The sequence below is a fragment of the Corvus kubaryi genome, unplaced genomic scaffold (genome assembly GCF_017639235.1).
Source record: "Corvus kubaryi isolate FWS band 111438036 unplaced genomic scaffold, C.kubaryi_AGA036_p1.0 37394, whole genome shotgun sequence".
NCBI lineage: Eukaryota > Metazoa > Chordata > Aves > Passeriformes > Corvidae > Corvus > Corvus kubaryi.
In genome coordinates, this window is record NW_024581133.1 from 9,370,946 (window position 1) to 9,398,798 (window position 27,853).

Below are 27,853 nucleotides of genomic sequence, written 5' to 3' on the forward strand. Positions count from 1 at the left end.
AAGTTTTTTGCATGTTGATTTATTTCAAGTGAAAGTTATGTGAATATAAAGAAGAAATGTTGTCTGCAAGGTGTTCATCTTGGTTACCCTGCACAATTGCGGTATAAATTTTGTTAGGACCAGTTTATGTTAATTAGTCTGTGGAAACCAGAAAGAGGATTTCTGCAGCTGAGATTCTTTTTTAGCCAGCTGTAGAGCTATCTTCAGCAAAAAGCAACTTTTTAATACCCGGTCATGTAAAATACCCTGAGTATAAGGGAATTTGCTGTCAGCAGAGAACTGACACGACACAAACAAGCCTTTATATGTCACCTTAATGTGTGTGAATACACATAAAATCAAAACGTTTCCAAAGGCCAACTATCGGGGTAAAAAAATGGCCGCGATGGGCAGGTTGTGGGTGCAGGCAAGATCGCCTGAGGGTCTCCATTCTGCTCGTAACACAGAAAAAAAGGCAGCGGCAGCTGCACCAAAGCTGAGAGGGTGGTCCTTGACCACAGCTTTTATCAGCAAATTATGTCCTCCTTTATCAGCGATCAAGCAGGGATCACTTGTTAGCACCGGGGGCCGTGTGAACACGCGGGGAGGCAACTGGAGCCCACACGCTCAAGGAGCCGCACCAGCAGGGCCCAGGACAGCGGGAACACCTGAACACCGGGAACGCCCGCAGCCCACACCGAGGAACGGGCGAGGCGCTGAGGGGCGGCGCGCTCCCATTGGCTGGCGGAGGGAGGCGGGAGAGACGGAGCCTTGTGATTGGCTGCTGCCCGCGGTGGGGTGGGGTGGTGTCTCGCGAGAGCCGCGCGGCGGCCGCGGTCTCGCGCGGTCCGTCCCGTCCCGCCCCGCCCCCGGGTCTCTGGGCCGGCGGCGGCGCCGCTCCCGCTGCGGCGGCCCCGGTGAGTGGCAGTGACCCGGCCAGGCGTCGGGGGGGGACAGGGACAGGGCGATCGGGTCCTGACGGTGGGGGGGTTGTCTTCGGTGTTTTGCCCCTGCTCTCTGCTCGTCGGACCGCGCGGGCACGGCGCCTCTCCGTGAGGGGGTGCGCGCTATGGCCGGGCCCGTTTTTCCCTGTCTCTCCCGTTCCCCCCGTGTCTCCCCGTTCCTCCTTCTCTTCCCCGTGTCCCCCTTGCCCGGTGCCCCTGTTTCCCTCCCTTTCCCCCCGTTCCCACCTCTCTTTCCCATCGTTCCCTCCATCTCCCCCGTGCCCCCTGCCCCTTCCTCCTCGCCCTTTTCTTCCCCGAAGGACCTGGCTCCTCACAGGGCCATCGTCACTGGGTGCTATCAGCCCTCATCCTCCTTTTTTACCTCCCTTAAAGACCGTGGTTGTGGCTGTTCCTCTTTGGTAAGGCTGCGCCTCATCCTTGGAAAAAGATAATTGAGAGAGGAAAAGTTTGGCTGGTGGTGGAAGGGAGTAGGAGGAGGTTCCTTTGAAGTAAGAGCCAAAGTAGGTTGTGACTGGACTTTGTATCTGTGGGGTTGGATGTCTGTGTATCCGTGTGTGCCATGGCTAAATGTGCACTTGTTACATGGAGTCAAAACTCTGAAGAGAAGCCCACAAGTGCAGGATACCTAAAAACCATTTCTGGACAAATTGGAAGGCTATTGGATGTTTATGCATATGTTTCGTCATTTCTCAGCTTCTGATTTAAAAAGATTCAGAGAAAGATGAGTTTTCCTTTACGATGTCATATATTGTAGAAGTTAATAATAAATACTCAGACTATGCACATGAAAAATGTTAATGCTTTTCCATTAATTATTTTTATGCTGATCACAGAAGTGGAGTTGGTAATTGTAATGGCTTCAATTTCCTTGATCTTCTGGACTAAGAGAGCTTTAATGTTAGCAGTGCCAAGGGGCAGTGTGTGTGCCCTGTTCCCTAAAACAGCTAATGAAGGCAACTGTTAAAAACTCCACAAATGTGTATTGCTCCAGAAGGACACAGATCACTGCAAAGAGCTGTTATCTGCAAATCAAGGGAATTACTCAAACTAATGAAGTAGTTTGATTTACATGTATGGTTGGTTTGTCAATCTTCAGCTGGAGTTTTGTGCCTGTCTTCAGATGGGATTCTTGATTCAGGACCTTCACTTCCAATATCTGTTACGATTAAAAACCTCTCCTTCAATGAGGGATTGAACTAAAATAAAATAGTTATTGGTGGGAAGCAGTTCTGAGTCCTTGCCTTTTGTTAATGGGAATTAATTTATATACACGAGTCTGTAGCAAAATGGTAACTTTAAATTAGTAAAGTCTGGGTTTATTACGTTTTTCTGAGATAGTTAAAAAGATGCAGCGCTGCTGCTGCTGTGTAAATCTAGACAGCATAATATTGACTTGAATTTTGGTTATATGTGAAAAACCAGTTGAATAAAGTCAGGTTTCAGATACGAGTTAATTTTTAATTTGTCTTCCTGCTTTTGTTTTCTGGTTTTGAAATTGTCAGTTAAAGCTTGACACTTTGTTCTTTCTGGTTTTATTTTTAGTAGAGCGAGCTGAAAATCTGCTGTTTTATTTAACCCTTTATAAATTTCCTCACTGTAAGTTTCAGATTTCTCATATATTAGTGTATTATTTTTAAATGGCTTTACTGGTTATCCATCCCAATTCTCTCTCCCAACTGGTAAATTATATGTTTTATATGGGAAAGCACTTCAAGCTTTCATTACCTTTTGTCTTACTGATTTAAAAGATATTGGTGTGTTTTAGTCATCTGAGACTAAAATCCTCTATTAATTGTGTGTTTTTCTTATTTGTGGATTCTTTTTTTAGCACATGTCACAGGACAGATGTGGGACATCAATAATGGTTAATAGAGGCTGCTTTTTTTTTTCTTCTTGTGGTGGCAGTTTTGACAAAATAATCTGAAAGGCCCACTGAATATGGATGAAACTAAAAACATTAAATATACCTAAAGATTTTGTTATTTCAGGTCCTGTAATGCACTAAAGTTTGATCCAGAAAATAGTCAAAGACTTGCTTCTAACATAGCTTATGGTGTGGATGTTCTGGGGACTTTGTGTATTAACTGGAACAAGAGTGTTTAGGTAAATGATCAGATAATCTGTAATGACTCTTCCTGCAAAAGAAGGCATAACTGCACTTTGATAATACTGGGGTTTTTTCCTCTTTTTGTCTCCTAGAAATGGGTCTGTTCTCAGAAGATGCGATGCAGTAGATGTGGTGCTTAGTCATGGCATCAGAACTGTGTAAAACAATCTCTGAGGCAAAGCTGGAAAGGCACAAGAACTTGTTCTTAAATTACCGAAATCTCCATCACTTCCCTCTGGAGTTACTGAAAGATGAGGGGCTGCAGTACTTGGAGAGACTTTACATGAAAAGAAATTCCCTGACCACATTGGTATGACAACCTCTTCATTGCAATGTTTACTGTCTGCGTGTTTAGGAATTCTGATTTTTGAAAGAGGAAAAAAATGATAATATGATAGATAATCTGACCCTGAATGATGTCATCAGCTATAAGATATGAGTATTTGAATTTGCGTGGGTAATGTAGAGAATAATAAATGGAAGTTCATGACATTTTATGGTTACCCTTTTGAAGCTCTGAAGATCTTCTGGGGGTTTTCTTGTCAGGCTTGTTGTTCTGTTGGTTGGTTTTTTTTCAACCTATACATTGTACTCTCATAAGTGTTAGTAGATGCTATGCAGTCTATTCTACATTTCTTCATTAGGCTGAATGACTTTTCCCTTGGTGTGTGCCCAATTTCAAAGGCAATGTCAATCCCGGGGTCTAATTCCAAACATGCTGTTAAGGTGCCAGTAAAAACTTCTATCTATGGGCTGCTGAGGATGGAGAACACAGTTAATGTCAGCTAATGTCACAGTTAATGTGGGATTTTCTTCTGGGATTTCTTCTTATTTTTCCCTGGACTGAAGAAATTCTCTCCCTGAGTGGATGTTGTGACCTCAGAATTCAGTGTGAGGTAGTTAAATAACTGTGAGAGATGTTCTGAGCTGCTGAGACTCTATTCTATAGAGTCAAAACTTGCCACTGTCAATAGGTTCAAGTCTCCAAGTCTTCATTTTTGGTTGCTTGATTGGTTTGGATTTGTTGGTTGGGTTTTTTTTTTGGTGGGCTCTTCCATGGTATGAGAGGTAAAATAATAGCAAGGGTAGAGGAGCTGTAGGGCATGACTACTTAAAATTCACCAAAATTGTACCGTTTTCAGGGTTTCCTAGAACAAGTCTAGTATTCCACTTTAAGGGCCAAAAGCAGAAAGGATTCTGAAGATTTTATGCCTTTTCTGCATCTTGGATGAGTCACTTAAGTTGACATGTACTGCAGAGAATTATTTTAACACTCTGGTTTTGGGCAATAATTTAATAATGTGTTAATAATTTAACAGGAGGATAGGATTCACGGTTCCAAATCAAACCTGCTATAAAATCAGCCAAAGACTGTAAACAGCTCTGTCTTGACACTTTGTGAAATTCAGTGATTATTTAATGCAGTAAGGTTCACAAACTTTGAGCTGCTCAAAAGATTAAACAATAAGGAGAGTTTTGCATTTAAATGTTAAGACCTGGATAAAGAAACTGAAACAAAAGTTAAAATGTAGGTCATACTTAGACAAAATTGCTTTCAAACAGCATGAAGCAGAGCATGATTAGATTCACAGCAATCAGGATAACTTGCTCATAATGTGCCTTGTTGGGATCTCATTCAAGTGCTCAGCGCTATTGTTGGAACTAGGCAAACAAATTTGGGTGTCATTCACTGAGCATCTGTTCCACAGAAGAGATGTTGGAAGTTGTAGTGGACCAAACTAGATCAAGTCAGCAGCATGTTACAAAAAAAGGCAGATGTCTTTTTGGAACATGGAAAGTTTCACAATCTCCATTAAAAGCAGAAGGAAGTAATTATTGGATACTGTTAAAGCACAAGCTGGAGCAGAGGGTTTCATACTCATGGACAGCCTGGGTGAATTGGAGAGAACTTAGAGAGCAGCAACGAGGGACTTTTAGAGAACATGAGAGAAAAGGTTGTGAGATTGGAGAGGAAAAAACAGGAGGAACTGGGGAAAACAGAAATCATCGATATTTTTACAAAGCAGAGTTTCATAATGAGGTTTTTTGATGTCCACTACAGGTAGGACAAGTAGTGTTCTTAATTTTAGTAAAGTTGTTGTGAGTTGGGTACACGGGGGCAGTGCAGGGAGTGGAAATCCCATCTGAGAATAGTTGAAAACAATTATTGAACGAAGATGCGTCTTCCTTATATTTCTCTGATGCAAGGTGATGAGCAATAGCTCATCGATAAACACTTCAAATTGCATAAACATCATTAACATCCATCAAAACTAAGCCTGCACCATATTTCTCTAAAATTAGGTGGTACTTTTGTCCCACTGGTTCATTCCTTCAGAATTCTGAAAATAAATGACTAAATCAGTTTTTGTTCTTTACTCTTCTCAAGTGACTCCTGTCCTTGATAGATGGCTCCTATGAGATGTCTGGGATAGTTACGCTGACAGAATTTACCTTGGCTAAGAATAATTTCATTTTTGTCTTCATTGGCAAGGTGGAAGTGATGGAGTGCTGTGACATAATGAATGGATCAAGGAGCCATGCAGCACACCTGTATCCCAGCATCAAATCTTCCACTTCTCAGTTAATCTTTGATAACATGAGCTTTCCAGTACTCAGTTTCTCCTTCTATTGAAAGGAAATAGGTGTTTGTCTTGTTGGCTCTGTCAGAAGCAGGATTGAGGATAATTGTTCTTAATTTACTACCTCAGAATGTGATGCTGTTCTGATAGAGCAGCAGGTGGAATAGTGACAATGGTTTGTGGTTCAGGTTAACATCCTTATTGTAATAAAGCCTGCAGGATGGCAGTGAATTTGGTTTTTTCCACACTTTTTTTTTTTTTTTTTCAGTTAAGGCTTGAATTGTTTTTGTGCTTGAGCACATTTTCCCAGTTGAAGCTTTGATGTTTGCCCAGATAAAGTCCGCTCCGGGGCCATGACTGCGCCGTGGCGGAGCTGCCGCGAGGTGGCAGCCCCAGATCAGCGAGAGCGCCTTTTGGGTTTGACGTCACCGCAGCGCTGTCTTGACCTCACCCGACATTTCTTGACCTGACCCATAAATTGCTGCTCCCGAGTTAAGCAAACGGGGCTTTTTACTCAGATCGTGCGTGGGGCATGTTTTCTATGTGAGACTATTATGACATAGGTTAGCATATTCCTCCATCATCAGGTTACGAACACAAAGTTATATATTTTAGATAATATATCTATTTAAGCTATCACACATCATGTTTATTTACATGAAAATTTTTAGCTTTAACAGGAATTTAATTATGTGATCAAGCTGCTTTTAAAAAGCAGTAGTTTCTGCATATATCAGTATTGTAATCCCTTTTTTTCAGTAAAACAAATCTACGTTAAGCAGGTTTCTTAAGCAATAAAACTGTCTTAACTTTGAATAATTTTGAGTACAGTTTCCAACATGACATCTGAAACTTGTGAAGCCAGTTTTGTGATATGCGTTCATGGTTATAAATGCCACCAGGGAAGAGAATTACAGCTAGGGATCAGTTGGCACTTAGGAAATGATATGCATGTTAATATGTAAATATGAAAATCTTAGTTTGATGGATTCAGCAGTTCTGGCTTGGTTGTAATTGATAAGCTACACAAAGATGGTAGGTCATTTCCCAGTTTAGCAGCATTATACAATACATTCTGGTTAGACATCTTGTGTAGTTCTTGTTCTGCTTTAAGTCTGTAAAGGCTGCAACTTCTTAGCAATCTCTTGCCTTCAACTAACTAATTTGTTTGAATGTATTTTCAAAAGTAGATTAGGTAATCCATCTTTTCAGTCTCAGAAATCTGACTCCTATTTTGCTGAGGGTATGATAATGTCACTTCTGGGCTGTAGTTCTGTTCAGTAGTGTATTGCTCACCTGGGATACACCCAAGATTGCCCTGATGGATTTTTGGGGGTATGGAAACAGTATTGTATAGACGCTTGTTGCCATTTTTCCTGCTGATGTGTCATAGTATAGCGATTAAAATGACTTGGGCACACAATAAATGTGTGTCTGGTTTTTGTTTTGAAACCTAAAAAATCTCTAACTCTCTTTCAGCCAGAAAACCTTGCACAGAAGCTTCCAAACCTCGTGGAATTGTGAGTTTGTGTAGGAGTTCTAATATATTTTTATGATGCTTATCCATCTCATCTTAAAATCATCTAGAATGTATTGCTTGCATATAACTTCCCTTAAGTGTGAAGGGCTTTCTTGGAGGGCAAGAAAGGGTAATTTTTTTTTGTGTGATTTTTTTTGTTTGTTTGTTGTTGGACTTTTTTTTAAAGTAGGTGTATTCAGTCCCATTTTAATTTTTTTTTTTAATTTCTTGTTTATTGTATGAACCTTTATACAAGTGTCTATACCGCTACGGGAAAAAATACTTACCCCCTAAATTCTGTGTGGACTTGTCACATTGATAAAGCCCTGGAACCTCCCAGTGCAGTGGTCAGAGGGTTGTGGCAGAGCCATAGTAACAGGTTACAGCCTCCAGCCCATCCTTGGCTACTCATTCCCACCCCAGCTCCCAGGGGTTTTATGATCTCAGTCCTGCTGATTGTAGTAATAAGTTTTTGGAACCAAGTCAGAGATTGTCAAATAGAAGCAGGGGTGAGCATGTACAGGTGGTGACTATGGAATGGTGATTGCTGTAGGCAGAGCAGTTTATCCAGTCTTGTCCAAAAAATGGATGTCCCATGAACTGGATTATTTTGACAATTAATTTAAGACTTAAGCCCCTGAGACAATGTTTTCTTCCTTCCCCTTTTCTTATAAAGTTGTGATTTTCTTGTGTGGTAGGATTGGCAGTGGGGGGTTAAAAGGGACATCCTCTTTTCCCGTTTTAAGTTCTTTGTCTGAGTTTCAGATGAGTAACTGATGGAGCATTGATTGTGTTTATGTAATGGCTAGCTCCACACAGGAGGTGTTCATCTGAGGAGCCAATGCCCTCAGCTGTCTGATCTTGTCATCTTGGCCCTGTAACCTCACCTTTCTGGTGCCTGTGGCCACAGTATAACTCAACTGGTTTGTAGGTCACTGCAGTCTCTGACTCGCTCAAGAGCAAATCCTATCTCATCATGCCCCTGTCTTGAGAGTCTTCATGCTCTGAAGCAATAAAATAAATATTTTTATATTTGATATCATTATTTGCAACTGGGCATCAGGAAATCCCTGCTATTTGATGGTGCTTTTAGGAAAACCTGTTTAAATTACAGCTTAAAATAATTTCTTACAAACACTGATTTATAGGAGTCAAACCTAATTATTTGGTGTTCAGCAAGTTCAGGTGTCTCACCATTACCCCACACATTCTGGTGGTCTGGAGAGAGCTACAATGGGCTGTGTTTGTGTAGCTCTCATAGGACAAGTCAATTTTTGATGAGAGAGTAAGAGGTGTTTTGTTGTCAGAGAAGAGACCACAAAACAAGGATTTATTTAAAGAATAATTTGTTACAGTAGCTTTCAATTTTGAGAGACAAGCTTAAATTATTTTTATTTTCCTAAAAGTTACATCCTTAGTTATTTGACTCATGTGTTTTTCTTTGTATATATCATGCCCCTGATGCTGGGCTATGAGGTGTAGCTCCTCATAATACAGTTTTTTTAGCTTAAGTGAAATAGTTCACGAATATTTTCAGGAGCTGCAGCTGAAATGGGTAGGAGAATTCTCATCCTATGTTTCTACAGACATGTATACTATTCTTATGTTTGTTAAGTTTTTAGCAAACTACAGTTTTTAAAGAAAGAGAAGGTTCAGATGCCCCATGCAGTTGAAATGTTCATGTGTCTTTTCCTTTGTTCTGTCTCCCTGCAAAGAGGGGCTCCTACTTTAGGAAACGCTCTTGGAATACAGTGGAAGAAAACATGCCATGAAAATAATTCCATGTGTGCCTAAGCAATTGAACATTGAGTACTCAATATTCCTTTACAGTTGGATGTTAATATTGGAAAATTTTGTTACTGTTATTTACTACAAGATCGAATTGTTCTTTTCCAGCAATGATGATTGAAATCTGAAATGTGTAAAATCTATGATCAGTGTTTATGTTACCAGAAGTACTGGAAGTGCTCCATTGGAGGGTGCTGAATATTCTTAGTGAGAGATCTGGCCACCCTCTGTAGCAGCATAAATAACCGTGTGCAAGATTGGTTTTTTCTTTTGAAAAAGGTACTTTAAGTTTGAAAAACCCACTTGCAGTGAATAGATCATGTGCTTATTTCTCAGTAAAGGTGTGAGAGTTTATGTGCAGGGGAAAATGTTTGTAATTGTATAACTTGTGTGGGTGTGGGTTTTTTTTCTTTCCTTGGCCAGCATTTAGTGTCCAATATCCTGGTGATCAAAATGATTCATTTTTGGTTATTCTCTCTGCTTATTCTTTTCCCTTTTTGTTTTCCTCCGTATGACTCTCAAAACTAAAGCCCATTATTATTGTAACTGTGAATAGTTTGTTTTACATAGTGGTATGTAATTTTCTTTTATTTTTATGCTAATCATTTAATAATCCAAGTGCAACTTAAGTACCTGTCCGTTGCCAGTTTATAGTTTACACAGCTTTTGTGGTCATAAGGAGGAATGGCTTTGAGGGTGCTCGTTCAGTCTGAAACTGGATATTTTGCAAACTGAATATGTAGCAGAAGTCCTTGAGGGTAACAGGTGGTGTCCTCTGCTTTTTTCTCCTCCCCCCAGGTACCTTCATTCAAATAACATAGTTGTTGTACCTGAAGGTAAGTAATCTACCAGCTCATGATAAGTGGCAGAAATCATAAAATATTCATTTTTCTTTTTTGAAGAGGCCTATTTTTCCTTTATTTTCCCATAAAACATTTAAGATTTTAATACAAAATATACCAGTGTAGCTTTTAGTTGATAATATCCTTGTTTATGCTATGTTAAATTCTTTTAATGAATTCTCAAATGCACCTAGATGCTGTTTGCTGCAGTTCTAATTGCAGAAAGTGAAAAGGCTAAATGGCACTCATCTACAGAAACAAAAATCCAGAGTGTCTGCTGCTTTCAGGCAGTTACCACACTGAATACTCTGCTGGTTTAGATCATGACAGATTTGAAACCCAAAGGAGCAAGAACTTGTACTAGTTTCTTTTCCTTGTCTTAATTGCAGAGTTATGTGCTCAACTTGAGGAATTTGTGTTCAATTTATGCTACTTCTGAATGTAAATTGGATAGACTCAAAGGACAAGAATGGAGAAAGTGGTTTCAGAGCAGAATTGTCTTGAGGAGAATCTACAGATGGGAGTATTCTGTACACCACTGTACTTGTTATCCCTTGTCTCACTGCCAGCAGAGCTATTTGTTAGCTAGAGCACCATTTCCACAGTTGATGTCATTGAGTTGTGAGACCGGCTTTAACACCTCGAGATGCGCTCAGACACAGCTGGCGGGTACTGTGGCTTGTTCTCCTCTCACAGTCCTGTGAAGATTTTAATGTTGCTCTTGGGTCACATTCATGTTTTAATCTGTTCTTTCACAAGCCATTGGCTCCTTGGTTAAGCTGCAGTTTCTGGACCTAAGTGACAATGCCCTGGAGATTGTGTGTCCAGAGATCGGCCGCCTGAGGTCTTTGCGGCACCTTCGCCTGGCGAACAACCAGCTGAAATATTTACCTGCAGGTGAGTGCAGTGTGTGAGGGGTCACAGCACTGACACAGCCTTGCAACTTCACTTGCCAACTGATCTGCTCTTGGTTTACTGAGTGGTGCAACTTGCAGGGATTGCTGTTTGTATTCCTCCCAGTGTGCTCTTTAGTTAGAAAAAAGCTGTGCTGTGTGCTTGCAGAGTACTGAAAAATGCTGCTGAAGTGGGAAAAATGTATTTATTTAACAGCTTTTGCCATCATATCAAGAAAATACTGAACTTCTTTGAGAAGACACAAAATGCCAATGACAACTGTCATTATGATAAAATGATGTTTCTTCCAATTTTCCATAATATAAAGGATTCTGGTCCTTCCTTCCTTTCTTTTCACCCAACAGCCCCAATCTCATATTTTCTAAAAAGACACGTGTCTAGTAGCTTTGCCTATGGCAGTTCTATCTCATTGTGACAGTAGATAACAAATGTTTGTCTTGCTAGTTTATAATAAAATAGAAAAATTTATTCAAAGTAAATGCGACACAAAGTCAGAAAAAGTTGGCCATAGGCAGATTTTGAATGATTTTTTTTGTCTTCTAAATACTTTGATAAGCAGATGTAACATTATTATTCTTCCATCCCCCTTACATCTGTTCAGAGAAGATGATGGTGATTTTCAAATACTTCTTTTTTATTTCAGTTTTTAATTTTTCTCTGGTGTATTTGCATTTTCTCATCTGCAGAGATGATAAAAATTTAAGGCTATGATTTCAAAAAACTGGTCTAACTTAATCTAACAGGATTAGGTTTTGGCTCTATTTTAACTAATTTCTCAGTGTGACCTTCATGTGTTTGTAAGTTCATATTGTTTAGTCTCAAGGAATGTATTGCAAATGCTCCTTGAAGTTTTGGGTGCAGAAATCTCACTGTCCTTTCCTTGCACTTTTCTAGGCTGCTTAAAAAAGTCAAAGGATGGTTATGATTAGAAAGAAAAAAAAATATATGACTATGTAAATGCTCTGGAATGAAATTAGATAAACCTGTTAAACATTATGACCCAGGGCCAATAAAATTTCCATCAATTTTCAGATGTCCTACATTCAAAAGAAAGGAGTGATTTGAGTGTGCTTTATGTTCCTCAAAGATAATTTACCTTATGGTGCTGTACCATGAAAGAAAGACTTGTTCAAAGAGAAAGTGACACATTTTCTGCAAAACTTCACACATTAACTTAAAAAGGTTCCAAAAAAGACTTTCAAAAGGATAATTTACATTACTGAAGAGTTGATTTGGAGTCTACCACATTTGATTAGGAACTGGTATCAGCTGAGACTTTCTGCATTAAATTTCTCCTGAAGTTTATACAAAATTTGGTCCTGAGAGCATTGTCCCTGCGTGTGTTTAGGTTTGTGTGCATGAAAAGTTTGCATGCTTAGAAATAATACTTGTGTTGCCTTCTTGTGCATTGGAGAATCCAGTAGTGTGTGGTCTTTGTGTGTTTGTGGTGGTGTCCTTTGTGCCATTACTGCTGCTGGTGCTAATCGTGTCACTGTCAATGTGACAGGATGTCACACAAGTGTTACCAGCCCAAGCAGGATTAGCCTTTCACTCACACTGTATAATTTGCCCACTGGAGAGTTAATCTACTGCGCTCAGTGTTTCCTAAACAAAACAATTCCCAAAGAGGGCTTCCAAGCATATTTTCTGAGATGTTCTCTGTAAAATTGTGAAGACTTCAAAGACTTCATTTAAAAAAAAAAAAAACCTTAGGAGTTTCAAAATAACACTTACGTTCAACAATTGAAAAAGGAGAGAAAAATAATAAATTCTGATGAATTGTTTCATCCTTAATTATACTGGTAGCATGAATCTTCATTATAGTGTCAGCTAGCATTCTGTTGGGAACACTGGCAAAGTTCAGCTGAACTAGGATGGGATGTGATTTCACTGCAGTGCATCATTTTACTGTGTGTTCACTGCTTTCTGTACAGCAGACATTGCCCTGCATTTCTGGGGAAAGACAGCTCTTAATGGCTCTTAATTTATCATAAGGAACCATTTAAGATAAAAGTTAGCTTCTACCTGTGCAGCTTGTGCTGAAATTAAAGATCTGCATTAAAAAAGAGCTTTTGGGTTAAGATCGCAGTCATTTATGGAAATTACTTCAGAGTCGTTGCCTTGTCATTCCTCTTGGATCTCCATTCCCAGTGTCTGGTGTTAAAAGTATCCTCAGGTTTTTTTCAAAATTCCATGGATATCTAGGAGGATACTCAGTAATATCCTAAATGAATTGCTAGAAAATATCTTCATTGCAGCTGCAGAACAGTTGGATGGTAAATGTTTGCTATTATGTGTGAACACCCCCACTGTTCTATTGCATTTTAATTCATAAGAATGATTCTTTGTTGTGTCTTCCTTAATTGTGATTAAGAGCTAGAAGAAACAATGCAATTAATAGCATATGTTGATTCATTATGCATTTTTAATGATTTTGTTCCACAGTTGTGCTCTTAATTTTTAGTATTTAAGATTTGCCTTATAGAAATCAAATTTTAAACCAATTGAAGTAGTGTGCATTTAAGATCTAGATTTAAGCCTCTAGTCTGATTGTAGAGATTCTTCAGACTCTGATAGAGGGTGAGCCTGTAGTGTGGTTTATCTTCACTGGGATGGGCAGGGTTTTAATCTGTTAAGTACCTGTTTTAATAAAACCTGTGACAGTTTAATAATAACAAGCAATTTGCTTTTCTCAGGTTTGGTCATGATTGTCCAATGAATTTTTTAAAAATTATTTTAAGAGAGGAGATGGGGGAGAATGATAAAATACATGCAGCCAGTGTAGAGGCGTAAGCTTTAGCTTCCTGAGGAAATCAGGCAATACAGGACTGATGAGGGGGGAAATGGGCATGAGGTGAAGCATGGAAATGGTGTCCCTTGGAGGTGGGGAAGGACTTTATGTGCAGTGGCACTCTGGTAGTGTGATAGTCCTTCCTTTGCGCTCAGCAAACACTCCCCAAATGGGTGCTGCCCTTGGATCAGATCCTGAGCTTTAGCCTCAAGGCTCTGTGTTTGATCTGCCACTGCTGAGGGGGCTTCCATCAGCCTCCTTTCAGCTGTTGTGAGAACTGCTCAAAGGTGACTCAGCTGAACTTTGAGAATTAAAGGGAAGAATTTGTCCAGAATAAGCATGTTGAAACTGAAATACAATAGCAAATGGCTGGAAGAAAATACTTAGTGAAATTCTCTTAATGTCATATTTTGGATATACTTTAGATAAGATTTATAAGCAGACCAGCTTCTGCCTAATACAGAGTCATCAGTATCTGCATTCGGGGGTAATCAGAATCCCTGAGAGGTTTTGCCTTTCAGAGAAGAGCTGATTAAAACAGTTGCAGATAAGTAAAAGGAGATTTAATGCTCTAAAGTTCTCTTGAGTACATGTTTTCATTTAAATGCACATTGTTTTGTTCTGCAGATTGTAAATCTTGTAGTTGCTGTCTTTAACAGTTTCTTGGTTCATTTATTTGGCTCTGGTAAATGCAGTTCTTGAACATGAAGTAAGTTTTGTGAAATTTTCTACTATTTAAATGTAGCACTTAAATAATCTAAATTCTTGAGGGCCATTTGGAAATGTGTGACACCAAAGATGTTACTGGAAAAAATCAGCATAAACAAAAGACGGTTATTTCATATTATTCCATTAGTTCATATATGAACTTGACTTAGTCATGACATTGTTTTCACAGTAGCTGAACTTTATTTTTTCAGAGATTTCTCCTTTTAATCAGTGAATTGATATTTTAATTTCGAATTGTAGAGTTAGTTCTGTATGGACGTACTGTCAGAAGGAAATTTTCTGAATCTTCTCGCTCATAAATGACTAACTAGAAAGTTCCCCTTTGTTTCTGATGGTTATAATGCATATGATATTTCAGCTCCTTTCATTCTTGAGAAATCTTATTTCTCTTTGTGTAAGAACTACTCCATAGTTTAAAAAAAAAATCCAGTGAGATGCATTATAAAAATTATTCTTGAGGCGTCCCAAAACCAAGGTTCTCTGTTCTGCTGTTACCATTTAGATTTGGTTTGACTTTAGCCTCAGAATCTTTTGATGTGCAGTGGTGGCTCTTCAGGTTTACATTTTGATCTTGTAGCTGGAATGTATGTTTGGGGAACAGATGACTTAAAAGAGGGTGGGTTATACTCAAATTCGGATTTAAGTTTCTTACGTGACAAGGATTAGATGGGTTTTTTGCCCCTTACTTGAGAGCTACTTCTCTTTAGAAACAGCAAGTTTTGTAGCATCTTGTTCTAAGATTTAATTAAAAGTGAGGTCATGTTTACTCAGCACATGCTGGAGTTAATTATAGATTTACTGAAATGAAAAGCTTAATGTTTTGCCAAGTCAAGAGCAAAAGCAAGTAATTAAAGAAGAGGGTATGGTTTATGATCCCAGCCCATCTTTTGGCAAAATTCCCTTTAAGAAGGGGGGAAAAAAAAAATCAGCAGTTGTCTTTACATGGACTAGACCGATGTTCCCTTTGTGTTTGTTGTTCAGGATCTTTAAGAGTTGAGTGCATTGATCAAGCAAAGGGAAAAAAAAAAAAGAAGTGAACAAATAATAGCAAATTTGTTGCCAAAAGTGGGAGGCTGTTTGTTTGAATGTTAGAGGAAAGTGCTGCTGAGGGAGCAGCCATTGCTGGAGGGGTGCAGGTCTCTGCCACAGTCCTGGGCAGGTTCCTGCCCCAGGACAGGGAATGTATGGCTTTCTTTGCACATCCACATTTACGTGTAGTCTCTGGGGACTCCTGCATCTTGCATCCACTTGTTGCCATTTTGCTTCCTTTAGGCAGACTGAAGGAAACTGAATTCATGTGCCTTTGGTGTATTTAAAGTGCAAACTGCAGCAATATTAAGGGAGATTAACAGCATGGAGACCCTTCTTTTCAGTTCTGTTCAAATCCTTTTCCTTTTTAAGGCAAATTGGCTTAGAAATATAGTCAGTTTAAGACTCATTAAAATACATTTGTAGGCTTATAAAACTTTATCTTCAAAGCATTTGAGAAAGATGCTGTGAAGCTGATAAGGGAGTGTTATCCTCATTTTACAGAGTGGAAAAAAAGTGTTTTTAACAGAAGTGATTTGCTCCAGGCCACAGCAGGAGTCAGTGTTAGCCAGAAATAGAACTTGGGTGTTCCCATTCCATTTGTTAAGACCACACCTTTTTGAGTCTGATCATATTTAATGTTAGGGAGGATTGAGTCTTCCCACCCATTATTAGGAAATTAATAATTATCTCTCCATAATGAATAACCCTCTGAGTTAATAGGAAATTAATAGCGGTAAGATCAGTGAGTTTTTTGTAACTGAAACAACTTGTGCTTCCAGAAGGCTGGAAGAGTTCAGGAAGATGAATTTTGAAATATATAACTTTTATAGATAAATACTAGATAATTTTCTCTTACCTATGTAACTTCGGTGTAATGACAAGGAGGGTTCAGTCATTGCTAAAATTATAAATCAAACTGTAATTGTTGATTGCTGCTTTGTCTATTTATACAGTAACCCTTGGAATGTTGAGTGATTATTGCAGTCTGCTTTGCTTGGGAATTTGCTTTACTAATTGGGGGCAGGAGAAACTTCCAGATATGAAAACTGCATATTCATTTCTCTCATTTTTTTAAATGTTGCTGTAAAGTACAATATCTGTATTTACTATTCATACCAGTATTTAACTGGTAAAGACTTCCTGAATACCCAACTTAGAATTCTGAATAGGGCTCAATATGAGGGATTTTGGTAAATCTTAATTAAAGGCACATAAACACGATTTCTTCCCTCCCTTCTTTTCACAGTAGATTTCCACTGATGGGTACAGCATGCCAATAATTCTGTTCTTACTCTAGACCCTGGCATGAAAATATGTGGTCCTAACTCATTTTCTTAAAATTATATTCCACATTTTGATTTAGAGGCTTCAAAATGAGGGGGAATAAATTTGGCTTCTTACCTGCTCCCCCCAGATTTCCCTTCTGCTTTTATTACTGTCTCTGATTAGGGCAGATCACTTTGATACTTAATAAAGTTCAAATTTTTTTTTTTATAATGGTTGTGAGTTTAAAAGCAAAGGCACAAACTAATGCAGACTCTGTTCTTTTTTTCAAGTTGGCATAACCTTAGTCCACTCTGCTTTCCTAATTTAGTAACATGTATAAAAATATGCACGACAGGACAGGTTTGGTACGCCAGGCACCCATCCAGGAGCGTGGTGTTTTTAAGTAAATGGACTTGTGGGGATTTGAGGAAAACACAGATTAGGTTACATGAGCTTTGGACTCTGGAAGTATGTGACTATTTAAAGAAGCATGGCCTTCTAAAAAAAATATGTTAATTATTATAATAATATGTTGTTTTCTTCAGAGGAATTGATGCCTAATTATTAAAAATAAGGTTTTCTTTGCACAGATTTGTAAAATATATGGTGTGCTTAATAATTCAATTCTAGCTTCAGCTTGTTTTATAAAACCAAGAGTCAGCATACTAAGCTTTATATTACCTCTTGGGTTCAACAACAATTAATTATTACATTTTTTCCTAAATCAATGCAAAACTTAACCATATTGGCCTGTAACTGTATTGTGTTTTTCACATCAGAATTAGTAAGCTTTGGTAATTATGGTGTATTAATCCAGAAGCACAATAAAAATACCTGATCTCTAAGTCATTAATTAGATTTCTAGGAGGAAAAGATTTTAAATGTTTTGGTTTTGTATAAACTCTAATACAGCCCTATCCAGGCAGCCTGTAAAGACTGAAATTTTTATAAGAAAAATTTCTCCTATGAAATTACAGCAGGGAGGAGTCAGGAAAAAAAATGGCACCGTGGATGGTTAATGACTGGGATTGGACTTTGTGAACTGCCTAGAGGTGACCAAAGCACAGGGCAGTGTATTGTACAGCTGGTATTCCTTATGGATTAACTTCCGTGCATATCCAAACACACTGGTACCTATTTAATTAAAGGATGTTGCTTGCTTGAGATTTTATAACAGTCTGCCTTGCTCAAACATTTGGTTTGGGTTAAAATCTCAGGAGGACTACTAGTACTTCTGAGTGCTCGAAATTTATGGGGAGGGAAGTGAAGACAGAGGATAAAAGAATTCCACTAAATTCCTGGAAATTTTCGTTAACTGAAGTTTTTCCTGTATACCCTCACCTGTATAGAATGTTAGAATGAGTCATCTGTGCATAGAGCTGCTCACTGTTCTGTCTTTGTCTACTTGCCCCTTCTTAGTGTTATTTTCTTTCCCACTTCCCCCTCTGTTGAGGAGCTTTTAAAAGCCTCTTTGTTACTATCATACAAGATTTTTCAGTGTACCACAGAAGGTTCGTAATGTCACTGGATGCTGGTAACAAAAATAGTATAAACATAGTCAGAAAAGTTCCAGACCTATATTTTATGCTTAAAAATGTTGTTTCAATATAGGCTTTTGTTCCAACACTTCTTCCAGATGGGCGTCTATTGGGTGCACTGGAACTGAAATATTTCCCGTAACTGTAGCAGAAATGACGTTAAGAAACAAAAAATCCAACAAAACTATCTCTTTCAATAATGGCCTGCGGTATTCCTGGTATTCCTCATTCTGGTGCTGCACAGCAGGTCCTCAGAAATGCATGTGCTGAGTATGTATGTGTTGTAATTCAGTAATCTGAAAACTAATGGGAACCAGTTGGAGGAAGCCATCAGTGTTTCTCACTGTAACATTTAAATTACGGATTCAAATATTGCTTTGTGTACCAGGCTTATTGGACTAGAAAATTCCATCTTAAAATTTGCTATTCTAATTTAGAGCAATCACTGGAAAAAGTATTTGGAAATTACACTTCTTTAATGAGCTTGGGTTTAGTTAAAAAAAATCAATTGTGTTATGGTTCAGTGCATTACATTTTCAAGTACGTGCAATTTTATAAAACAGATTTTAACTTCTGTGGTCATTCCATATCAGAAAAAAATACTAGGCGCAAACAACCTGGCACTGAGGGTTCATGTCAGTAAATGGAAGCCTAAAATCCTATTGTAGCACAAGGTAATGACCAAGTGTTCTGAGTTTTCTAATACTAGTTTTACAATATTTAAAGGCCACTCAAAATTGTAACATAACTCTATTGATTTTGATTTTTTTCTTCTTTCTTGTGCATTTTAGCAAGATTATAATGATTTTGGATCAATCACACTTTTTTTTTGGCCTCTAGTTTTGGTAATGCTTTAACTTGAAAAAAAATCTGTGCCTGATTTTTAACTGTATTTAAACATGAGCAGTATGCTGATTTAATTACTCAGTTCATTAATAGATCCAGGGGTGTGTGGGAGCAGGGTGCTGTGCATCAGTGTCTCAGACGTCCTTGTTTTCTTGGAATTCTTTGTATGATCTGGGCAGAGGCTGTCCTGTAAATGTTCTCTTTTTATGTGGCAGTTCTTTCTGGCCACCAGATTTTTGTTACAGTTATGGTGGCATCATCTGTCTGGACAGAGACATCTCAGAATGACACCACCTGAGTTCTGATCACTAAATACGTTATTAATAGTTTGTTGAACAAACCTGGTTGTAGAGGATAGCACTGTGTCTGTGTGAAGCTGCCTGTGACTTGCCATTGCCTGATATTTTTATTTTCAATTCCAAATCCTAGATCGCCATGTTTTTTATTTTGAAACTGGATTCTGAGGGTGGGCCAGTGCTGCCATTTGTTCCCTTCTGTTCTATGTGAGATCATAGTGAAAGATTTCCATGCACCAAACTCACAGAATTACTCCCTCCAGCCGCTGCCCATTCTGTCCATCCTTTGAAGAGGAGCTACTAAGAAACCTGGTGAGGTGTAGGTGAAACCAGGATGGAGCAGGAAGAGCCAAACTAATTATTCCTGGTAGTGCTCCCAAGCCTGTTGAGCTTCTGGTTTAGCAGTGCTCCTGAAAATCAGAATCCTTGCAGGGACATGCCTGTTGCTGAGCTCTGGGCCATGGGCTTTCCCCTTTAGCTGTTCCCCTCGAGGGCTCTCAGATAGGAGATAAAGGAGTTGGAGGTGCTTCTAATGGTGGGTACTTGGATGATTCTCGAATTCCTGAGAGGATGGGAGCAGATTTAACTGGATTCTCTATTGTTCAGAGACTTGGTGCTGCCTCTCAAATCCTGGCTCGTTCTTCTGCTCAGCAGTGCTTGATTCCTCAAGTGACTGTAAGGCTCGTTTCTCCTGGGGTTTTCCTCTTGTTTGTGGGGGTAGACAAGAATTTTGAAGACGTTGAGAGTGCTTCAAGTAATCCTGACAGCCATTTGTGTGAAGCTTAAAACTCTGAAGATGTTGGAGGTCTTCATATGACTGTAGAAACGTGGTAGTTAATGTTGCATGTTCTTAGGCCTTTTTATTAAATAAGGAGTCTTAAGTACAATTCATTTCAACACAGTTCATTAAACATAAAATTGTGTAACATTTCTCTAGTAAACTCAATTTGAGATTTCTCAGTGAATTGTTGAAATACAGATTTTTTTTTTTTAAAGACTTGCATGTCCAAGTAACTTCCAAGCCTTGCTTTAAAAAGCTACTTATGCAAAGTAATAAATTGAAAGAAATTTATTATGCAAAGTAATAAATTGAAAGAAATTTAAGATTAAATACTGATTTTAATACTAGTGAGAAACAGTCTTGAGTTGACAATAAAATGAGTAATAGGGTGATGTGGAAATGCTGCTAGACAGACAGATAGTTTATACACTAACATACCAAATAGTCATTCAAACATGTAACAGAAGAAATGACAACATGAAGTTTTTAGGGTATATGGGAACAGAGCCCTGATGGAATTCCTTTCCCCACTCCTGCTATGGATAGAGCTGCAATTTGGGAGCTGAAGGCTTCGAAAAGAAAGTCTCGCTGACCTTTGAATGTCCCCCCAATGTCATGCTGAGCCGGGGGCCACAAGACAAAAGTGGGAAGTTTATACAGCAATATATATAACTTTAGAGAACATTAGGTTGTCATTGCTGCTTCGATCAGTGATAGAGTATAGTTTGATAAAACTCAGATAAAGGGCTTCAGGCTGTAGCATCAAAACAATGCATTGTGTTCCTTTTAGTTTGAAAAATGCATTTCTACAGTCGGTTTTTAAGAAGTGGAATGTGCTCATGAGAACTGATTAGACCTGGCACACAGACCTAAATAATGAAGGTCAAATAGAATTATTTGTTTTTTTGCTTTTCAATTGTTTGAAAACTTGGGTTTGAAATTTATGGGGAGGACTCACTGTGACAGTTATATACCACAGAAAAAAAATCAATCTGGAAGTGGCTACAGATGTGTTTGAATTCGGTCATTATTCCTTTTGTGGTGTTTGTTTTATGTGAGTTTATTGTCTGCATAGCAAATGAGAGGAAGAAGTGGAGGGTCTTCAGTTGCTTTTGGTTAGTCTTATTCCTGTGGAGTTGAATCTAATCTATGTAGAAAAAGAGACTACCAGGAATTTCATTTTGCAGGGATGTAATTCTGTTTTCTTGCTTGGAGTGTTTGAAAGTGTTACATAAATGTATCTGGCAATCCATAAAGACTATAAAACATAACATTTCTAGTTGCTTTAGTTTTATGGGTTATCAGAGTAGGCTCTGAAGCTTAAAAGGTCATTACTCTGTTCATAGCTCTGGCAAATCCCCTCCCACCCCAAAAATTCATGGTGGCATCTCTGATAATCTTGGTAGATGAGAAGGTGTGATGGCTTATTGCTTTACTGGCTGCTTTACTGTGCAACTGTCATCAGGATTGGTGAAAATTCATGTAATCACTGTTGTGTTTATTATGATAAAGTACTTGGATCTATGTTAAAGATAATGTGAGGGGTTCAGTTTGCTTTTGTGCTTTAGAGAAAACCCAACATAACCCAAAAAGGAACCTTTAGGATCTTTTAACTTTGTTCTTACCTTAGGAAAAAAATCTACATCAAAAGAAAATTCATGTAAGTTACTGTAACTTTTTTTAAGGTGTCATTCCCCTCCTTTTGAAACTTCTTCCCTCAACATGCTGAATCCTCTACTGAGAGCACAGCAAAACCTCTTCGTTGGAATTTGATACCAGGGTTTTTCCGTGTTAGGGCTGGCAGCAGTCAGGTTCTGAACAGCACCCCCGGGGCTGTCAGGATTCTCCTCCTTGCGCAATGCGTGTATCAGCTTGTCTCTATCATGAGAGGGGCAGGACAGGACTTCTAAGTAAGTCTTCTCCCTCTGACTGTTCTTACAGAAATCACTTGTTACTGAGGGCATACTCTGAGAAATTAACCTCAACTCAAGTAGTCATATAGTGCCTAATATCAGACCGGCTTCCTAAGTAAAGGAATTGCAGGAAAAGTTGGTTTGTAACTCATCTGTCAGCACTGAATTCTTCTGCTGAGGATCTGATAGTAAAGCATTTACTGACTGCCTGGCACAAACACATGTGAGATATAGGAACCTCATTTCTGCAACTTCAAAACAGATGCTCCTCAAAATACTTGTAAAAGTCTTTGGTTTAGAGCTGTTACCCAAAAGTAAAACTGAACTTCAAGGGAGTTTTAAGGGTGTCTCTTGTAAACGTTTGCCAATAGCTGTTCACACGGGTGAAGACAGATACGTATTGATAAGGCGGAGACCAAACCTCAGAGGTGGAGAGATATTTTGAGAAAGATGTTTCCCATACAGATGGTGTTGGGCTTTCTGTAGTATGAGAACTTCTTTAATACCAACAATCTGTTCAGTGGTGTTTAGTTAAGGCTTTCAGAGAACCTCAGCTTTGAACAGATACTAAACTGCAGGTGTTTTTTCTCAGAAATTTTTCATCAGTTTGTAAATGTGTGAAAAAAAAAAATGGTGGTAACTGCTTTGCCATTTCCAGGTTTACCTCAGGAAGGACTTAGTGATTTCAGTGTGCTGGACTGCCAAGGAGCTCTAACTTTGTTTTGTTGCACTGACTAATTTTGGGAGGGTCCTAAGACAAGCTCAAGTAATCCATACAGGCAAAACCAGCTTTTCACGGGGATTACGTCCGTGTTTACTGCCTTTACTGGCATTGTTTTAAAATAAGTTTATCTGTTAACTATAACTAAACTAAACTAATTTGCTAGTAATTTTTAATGTAAAAGCTCCTACTGATTTGAAATTTGTGAGGTTTTTTTTTGATTGCACTAAATTAACATTTATTGACAGGAAAAAATTAGCTCTTGAAGCTTATTTTTTTGTATTTTTAGGATTAGGTGTTAAAAGTTAACATGTTTTCCTGTTAACTCTAAAGTCTTTATAAATAAAGTTATCTATGAATGTACTTTTGTCTCTTCGGTTTCCTTGGTTTTTTTCCTTTCTTTCCCTAAGCTCTCCCTAATCTATGTACAGTGATTAGCAATATTAACAGGTAGTTGATTTTACTTGTGCATTAAGCAAATGCAATTTACTAGTAAGGATTGAGTGCTCAGGGAAGCTTGGAGAACAGAGTTATTCAGTCTTTGAGAGGGAACAAACACAAACTGTTAATGCTGTGCAATAGAAAAATTTTATAGTGTATGGATTTCCATTTTGACCTTATTGACCAAGTATAATTTAGTTTTCTGCATACCATTGTAGAGAGTTAAATTACTACTTGTTATTGACATCCTTGTTTTTACTCAGCTGTTCTATTAAATGAATTAAATGAATTGGGGCAAAATAAAACGCATCATTTACTGACACTAAATCTAAATGGAAAAAGCCTGTAAAGAGAATGTGTAGAACTCGAGGTATGATGTGAGATTAACCTTCCTGTGGTCCATGTCACACACACAGAGTTTGATACCTGTATTTCAGTTAACTTAATGTTGTTGCAGTGGTATTTATTTAAAATAAAGTCCTGTGTTTTCCTTAGCATTGTCCAAATCTGCATTAAATTGTCATTCTAGATGGAAGGCTTTGATGCCAAGCAAGTACAAGTGTACTCTAGTTGGTAATTATTTAACATTTGAGAGCTTTATGAACTAAGACTACTTATTTGTCTAGGTAAAGGAATGCAATTCAGAATTACTTGAGTGAGGGGGTTGGAATGTAATTGCAAGCCTTACTTGTCTACTTTGTGCTGATTTGAAACACTAAACATCAGAAACTATCACTGATTAAGACAAGGCTTGCAGTTGCTCTCAGCATTTGTAAAATCGGGACAAAGCTAGTGTTGCTTGAAGTCAGATGTCTTCTCTTTTTTTTACTGATAATCTCGGTTTAAAACTGTTAGTAGTTGGTCCATACCATTTTTCAAGTAGTAACCATGTCATTATAGCAGCTCCTGTCTCCTCAGCTGGTGAATTCTCTGGGCTGCTGAGTTCAACAGAGACTGCTGGGACAGTGAGGAGGAGCAAGAGAATCTCCTGGTGCTGCTGGATCTATCTGGATCTATCGTTTTCATGTCTATTATAGTGGGAATATTTCCTGTAACATTTAGCCAGTCCGTCCCCAGTAATTACTGTTGCAATTTGTAGTAACTTCCAGTGGCCTGGAAGAAGTCTTATTTTCATAGGACTTGAGATAAGACAGTCCCATCCAGTAGCGTTCATTTAAAAAACAAATACAGAGACTCTACTGCTGTAAACGTGGCTCCAAGCTAAAGATCTCCCTTTGATTCTTTTCCTTATCCCACACAAATTTGTAGTTGCATCTTTTTGTTATAAAGGCCGAATTTGACCCTCAGGGAAGGGTGTTCTGTGGTGTCTCCCAATAGTATAATGAGTGAGCCATAACTCGCCTTGATATAACAGTACTTTCCACTGAAAGACGAAAATTGAACCTGGACCTATTGCTTTTGTTATGCATTTAGTGGAAGAAGAAAACCCCAGCTAACCTCAAGAAGAAGAAAGATGTGTCTGTTGAGTTGGTTGGAAACAGTTGATAGCAACAGTCACAACAGATTGGTCTTTGTGTGGATTATTTAGACACCAGTGCTGTAACCGGTTAGAAGCCACTAATCTGTGCTTGTCAGAGGCCACTCTGTTGTGTTGATCTCTCTTTCCAAGTTATTCCTTGGAAGAAGAAAGGAAAAAGCTGTCCTAGAATTTACAGCCAGGTCTAGCCCTGTATGTGTGGCTTCCTGAGCTGTCCTTAATCTCTCCTTAGGATGCTCCTTTTGTTTGCCTTGATTTCAGTACCGGTTTGTTGTACTCAAGTAGCCATCTTCAGCTGTCCAGCATCGTGAGTTCAAATCATCAACTCTGTATTTTATGCACAAAGTTTTTCTGGAAGGCTTTTTTCCCCCCCATTTCCATGTATTGATATTAGTGCACAGTGAATGGTAGATGATGTGCAGCAGTAAAGATAGTCAGACATAAACAAAACAAGAGAAATATAACAGGTCTCATGCTTTATTCATGTCACTTTTGTTTATGTTCATATCACCCAGAAAAAGGAAAACAGCTGCTCCTCAAAGGAGAGACAACAGCAAGAAAACTCCTTAAATAAGTGACTTTTTCCTGTAGAATGCTAACAGATCTTTTCATGCAATATATTTGATAAAGTACCATTCTGACTCTCTATACTTCATTTTGGCTGCTCTATTCAAAATTTGAGTTATCATTTAATAAAACCATAGAGTAATATTAATGCATTAATTTCACATCTCTAGCTTGTTTGTGTAGCAATAGTACCTTGCTGTGGGGCAGTGAAGTAGGCAGAGCACACTAGAACAAAATGAAAGGATAGGTTGTCTTCTGAAAAAACAGACCAACCAAACAAACAAAAAACCCCAAACCAAACCAAGAAAACAGCAAACCTGATCGTTTCATGGCCTTGAGTTACCTTTGTGCATAAACAATTTTTTTCTCTCCCTGTCACTCTTGCCCTTCCTCCCACCTTGTCCACTTTTCTCGTGTATGATAATTTCTGGTATTTTTATCATCTGATTTATTCTAACAGTTCTCATTGAAACCATCAAATTGTGGACAAAAATGTAATTCCAGACCTGCACTGAGAGGAAATACAGGCTAATAACCACTGTGGATCTGTGCTCTGTGTGTGTGTGTACGCTGAGGGAAGCACAGAGTGCTGGGCCCATGGCATTCAGACAGCTGCCATTTGTGTTAACTGAAGTTTAATTGTGGTATAAGATGGGGAACCACTGACCTTTAGAAGAGTTTGACTTAATGAGACTCTCATGCCTGATGTCTATTTTCAGCCATTTTTAGCTGACCTAAAATTACTGTTTAGCAAGGTTGGACTTTATGGAGCCACTTTTCTCACCTTTGCTTGTGAATGATGGCACAAAATAAATAAGGATTGGTACTAAGTTTGCATGTGACATTTAGCAAGGTTGAGGAAAAAAAGATTCTATTTCGGTATGTTCAGTAGAAGTATGTATTTTTCACTTGGTTTTGGGCTTTGTCTGCGTCTTAAGTGTTTTGGAGAAGAGTCGATGTAGTTTATGGCTCAAGTAGGTGAAACCAAGAATTGGGAACAGCTTTGAGGGGTGTTACATGACTATGCTCATTCACAAAGACTATCCTGCCCCAGAAAAATCTTTTCCCCTGTTCTTTGCAGACAGAATATTTGTGTGAAATGCAGCCATAAGTATTGCTTTGAAATTAAGAGATTGAAGTTTGATCAGCTGAGATAGAGGCTTTCTTCTTCCATAGAATTTTTATGGGTTTGAACTCACTCAGTACCTTATTTAAAAGTGAGTTTTTCATAAAATAGTTGTTGCAGTATCAGAAGATCTCTTCCAGTATCTCTTTTATTTTTTTTTCCCCCCCTTTAAAAAACTAAACAAATGTTAGCCTATATGGGAAAAATATAAGGAAAATCATCTTCGGGTCTGTTGGACTTGTGAAACAGAACGTTTTTCAAGCTCTCTCACCAACAATACAGAAAAAGAGCTGCATGCAGCAGTGTCAAAATGTAAATGGGATTCAGTTTGCCTGCCTCTTTCATTGTCCTTTAATCTAATGATACCAATTTCAGTTATGGTCAAACTTCCTTGTTTGAAGATGGCACAGGTCTATCTTAAGTGTCGATTTGTGCTAGGAAATTTAATTTTTATAGTCTGTGAAATGTGAGCTGCGTGGTAGGACAGTAAATGTAATGTGATATATAATAGGCTATTTAATTTGTTTTAACCATCTTAAAGTCTATTTAAGTCCTCCTGAGACATCCTGGAGCAGATCTAAAGGAGATCTTTTCCATCAAGCTCTCAGCAATTTAAACTTACACTTCCTGTCTGTTACAATTTTAAATTGATAATAGTATCCACTTCAAATTCATGGCATGTATAGACTTGGATTTCTTTTCTAGTGGGACAGGTAGTTTTGTTAAATGTGGAAGACTTCAAACACTTCTTCCTCACCAGTGCGTGGTTTTACAGGTCTAATAGGGAAATGCATCTTTTGCTCAGGTTCATAGAAGTTGATTAAAACATTATGTCAAGGGTGAAGTAGGGTAGGCACTTTTAGCACCTTCTATTCCTTTCCTGGAGCAACCACCCTTCATTTTAGTTCCTGGGATGGGAGGGATGGCTGGGCTCACAATCACAGCCAGTCCTCACAGTGCTCAATTTTGTAACTGTTCATAAGAAATTGTCACTCTGGTGCCACAAGCTGGAAAACATCACTCCATGGTAAGCAGCAGAGATTTGTTAGTCCTCAGCTGCAGCCTTGGAACAGAGAGGATCCATCACCTCCTGTTAGAGCTCTTGGGTAGCAGACTGTTAAAGGTTTGTATGATAAAAGCAAGACCATCATTATTGCCTGCAGTTCAAAGGAATATTAACAAACTTCCCTTCTCCTAACAAAATGGTGGCTGTACATAGAAATTGCCTTATTGCCCTTAGGGAGTGAACAAGCATAGCAAGTCCCTCTCTTCCTTCAGCTGCTTCAAGCAGAGCCTTGACTTGCAGCACCTTATCATGCTGATTTTCTGTTCTTTTTCTTTCTATTTCTATCCCTTAAGTCTAAAAGTTCTTGCTTTTCCTCCTGTATGACAATTTGGTTCTCTACCATGTTACTACTACTTTAAATACTTGGGTTAACAGCAACCCAAAACCTAATATTATTTTTTACCCAGGTGGAAAATGGAACATCTAAACAAAGTAGACCCTTTGAGGAATACCACCACTAGTAATATTTTCTCCATCCCAGTAATTTACCATGAGATGTGATACTCATGTGTTACCATTAGCCAAGAAATTTCATCAAAGAAAGA

At 38.5% G+C, this 27,853-nt stretch overlaps 1 protein-coding gene across 5 annotated transcripts in view; it reads left to right on the plus strand.

Annotated features, from left to right (window-relative positions):
* Window positions 1–806: 806 nt before the first annotated feature.
* The window catches only part of LRRC28 (leucine rich repeat containing 28), a 51,562-nt gene continuing 24,515 nt past the window's right edge, over window positions 807–27,853 (plus strand). Inside the window, exons 1-5 of one of the 5 annotated variants that reach the window (XM_042039054.1) lie at window positions 807–896; window positions 3,144–3,361; window positions 7,113–7,153; window positions 9,739–9,776; window positions 10,542–10,679. In XM_042039054.1, coding sequence (XP_041894988.1) covers window positions 3,179–3,361; window positions 7,113–7,153; window positions 9,739–9,776; window positions 10,542–10,679 — 400 coding nt within the window. In that variant the 5' untranslated portion in view covers window positions 807–896; window positions 3,144–3,178. Of the gene's footprint in view, window positions 897–2,941; window positions 3,048–3,143; window positions 3,362–7,112; window positions 7,154–9,738; window positions 9,777–10,541; window positions 10,680–27,853 lie in introns of those variants that run through there. The other 4 variants (XM_042039055.1, XM_042039056.1, XM_042039057.1 and 1 more) reach the window with 4 other exon arrangements.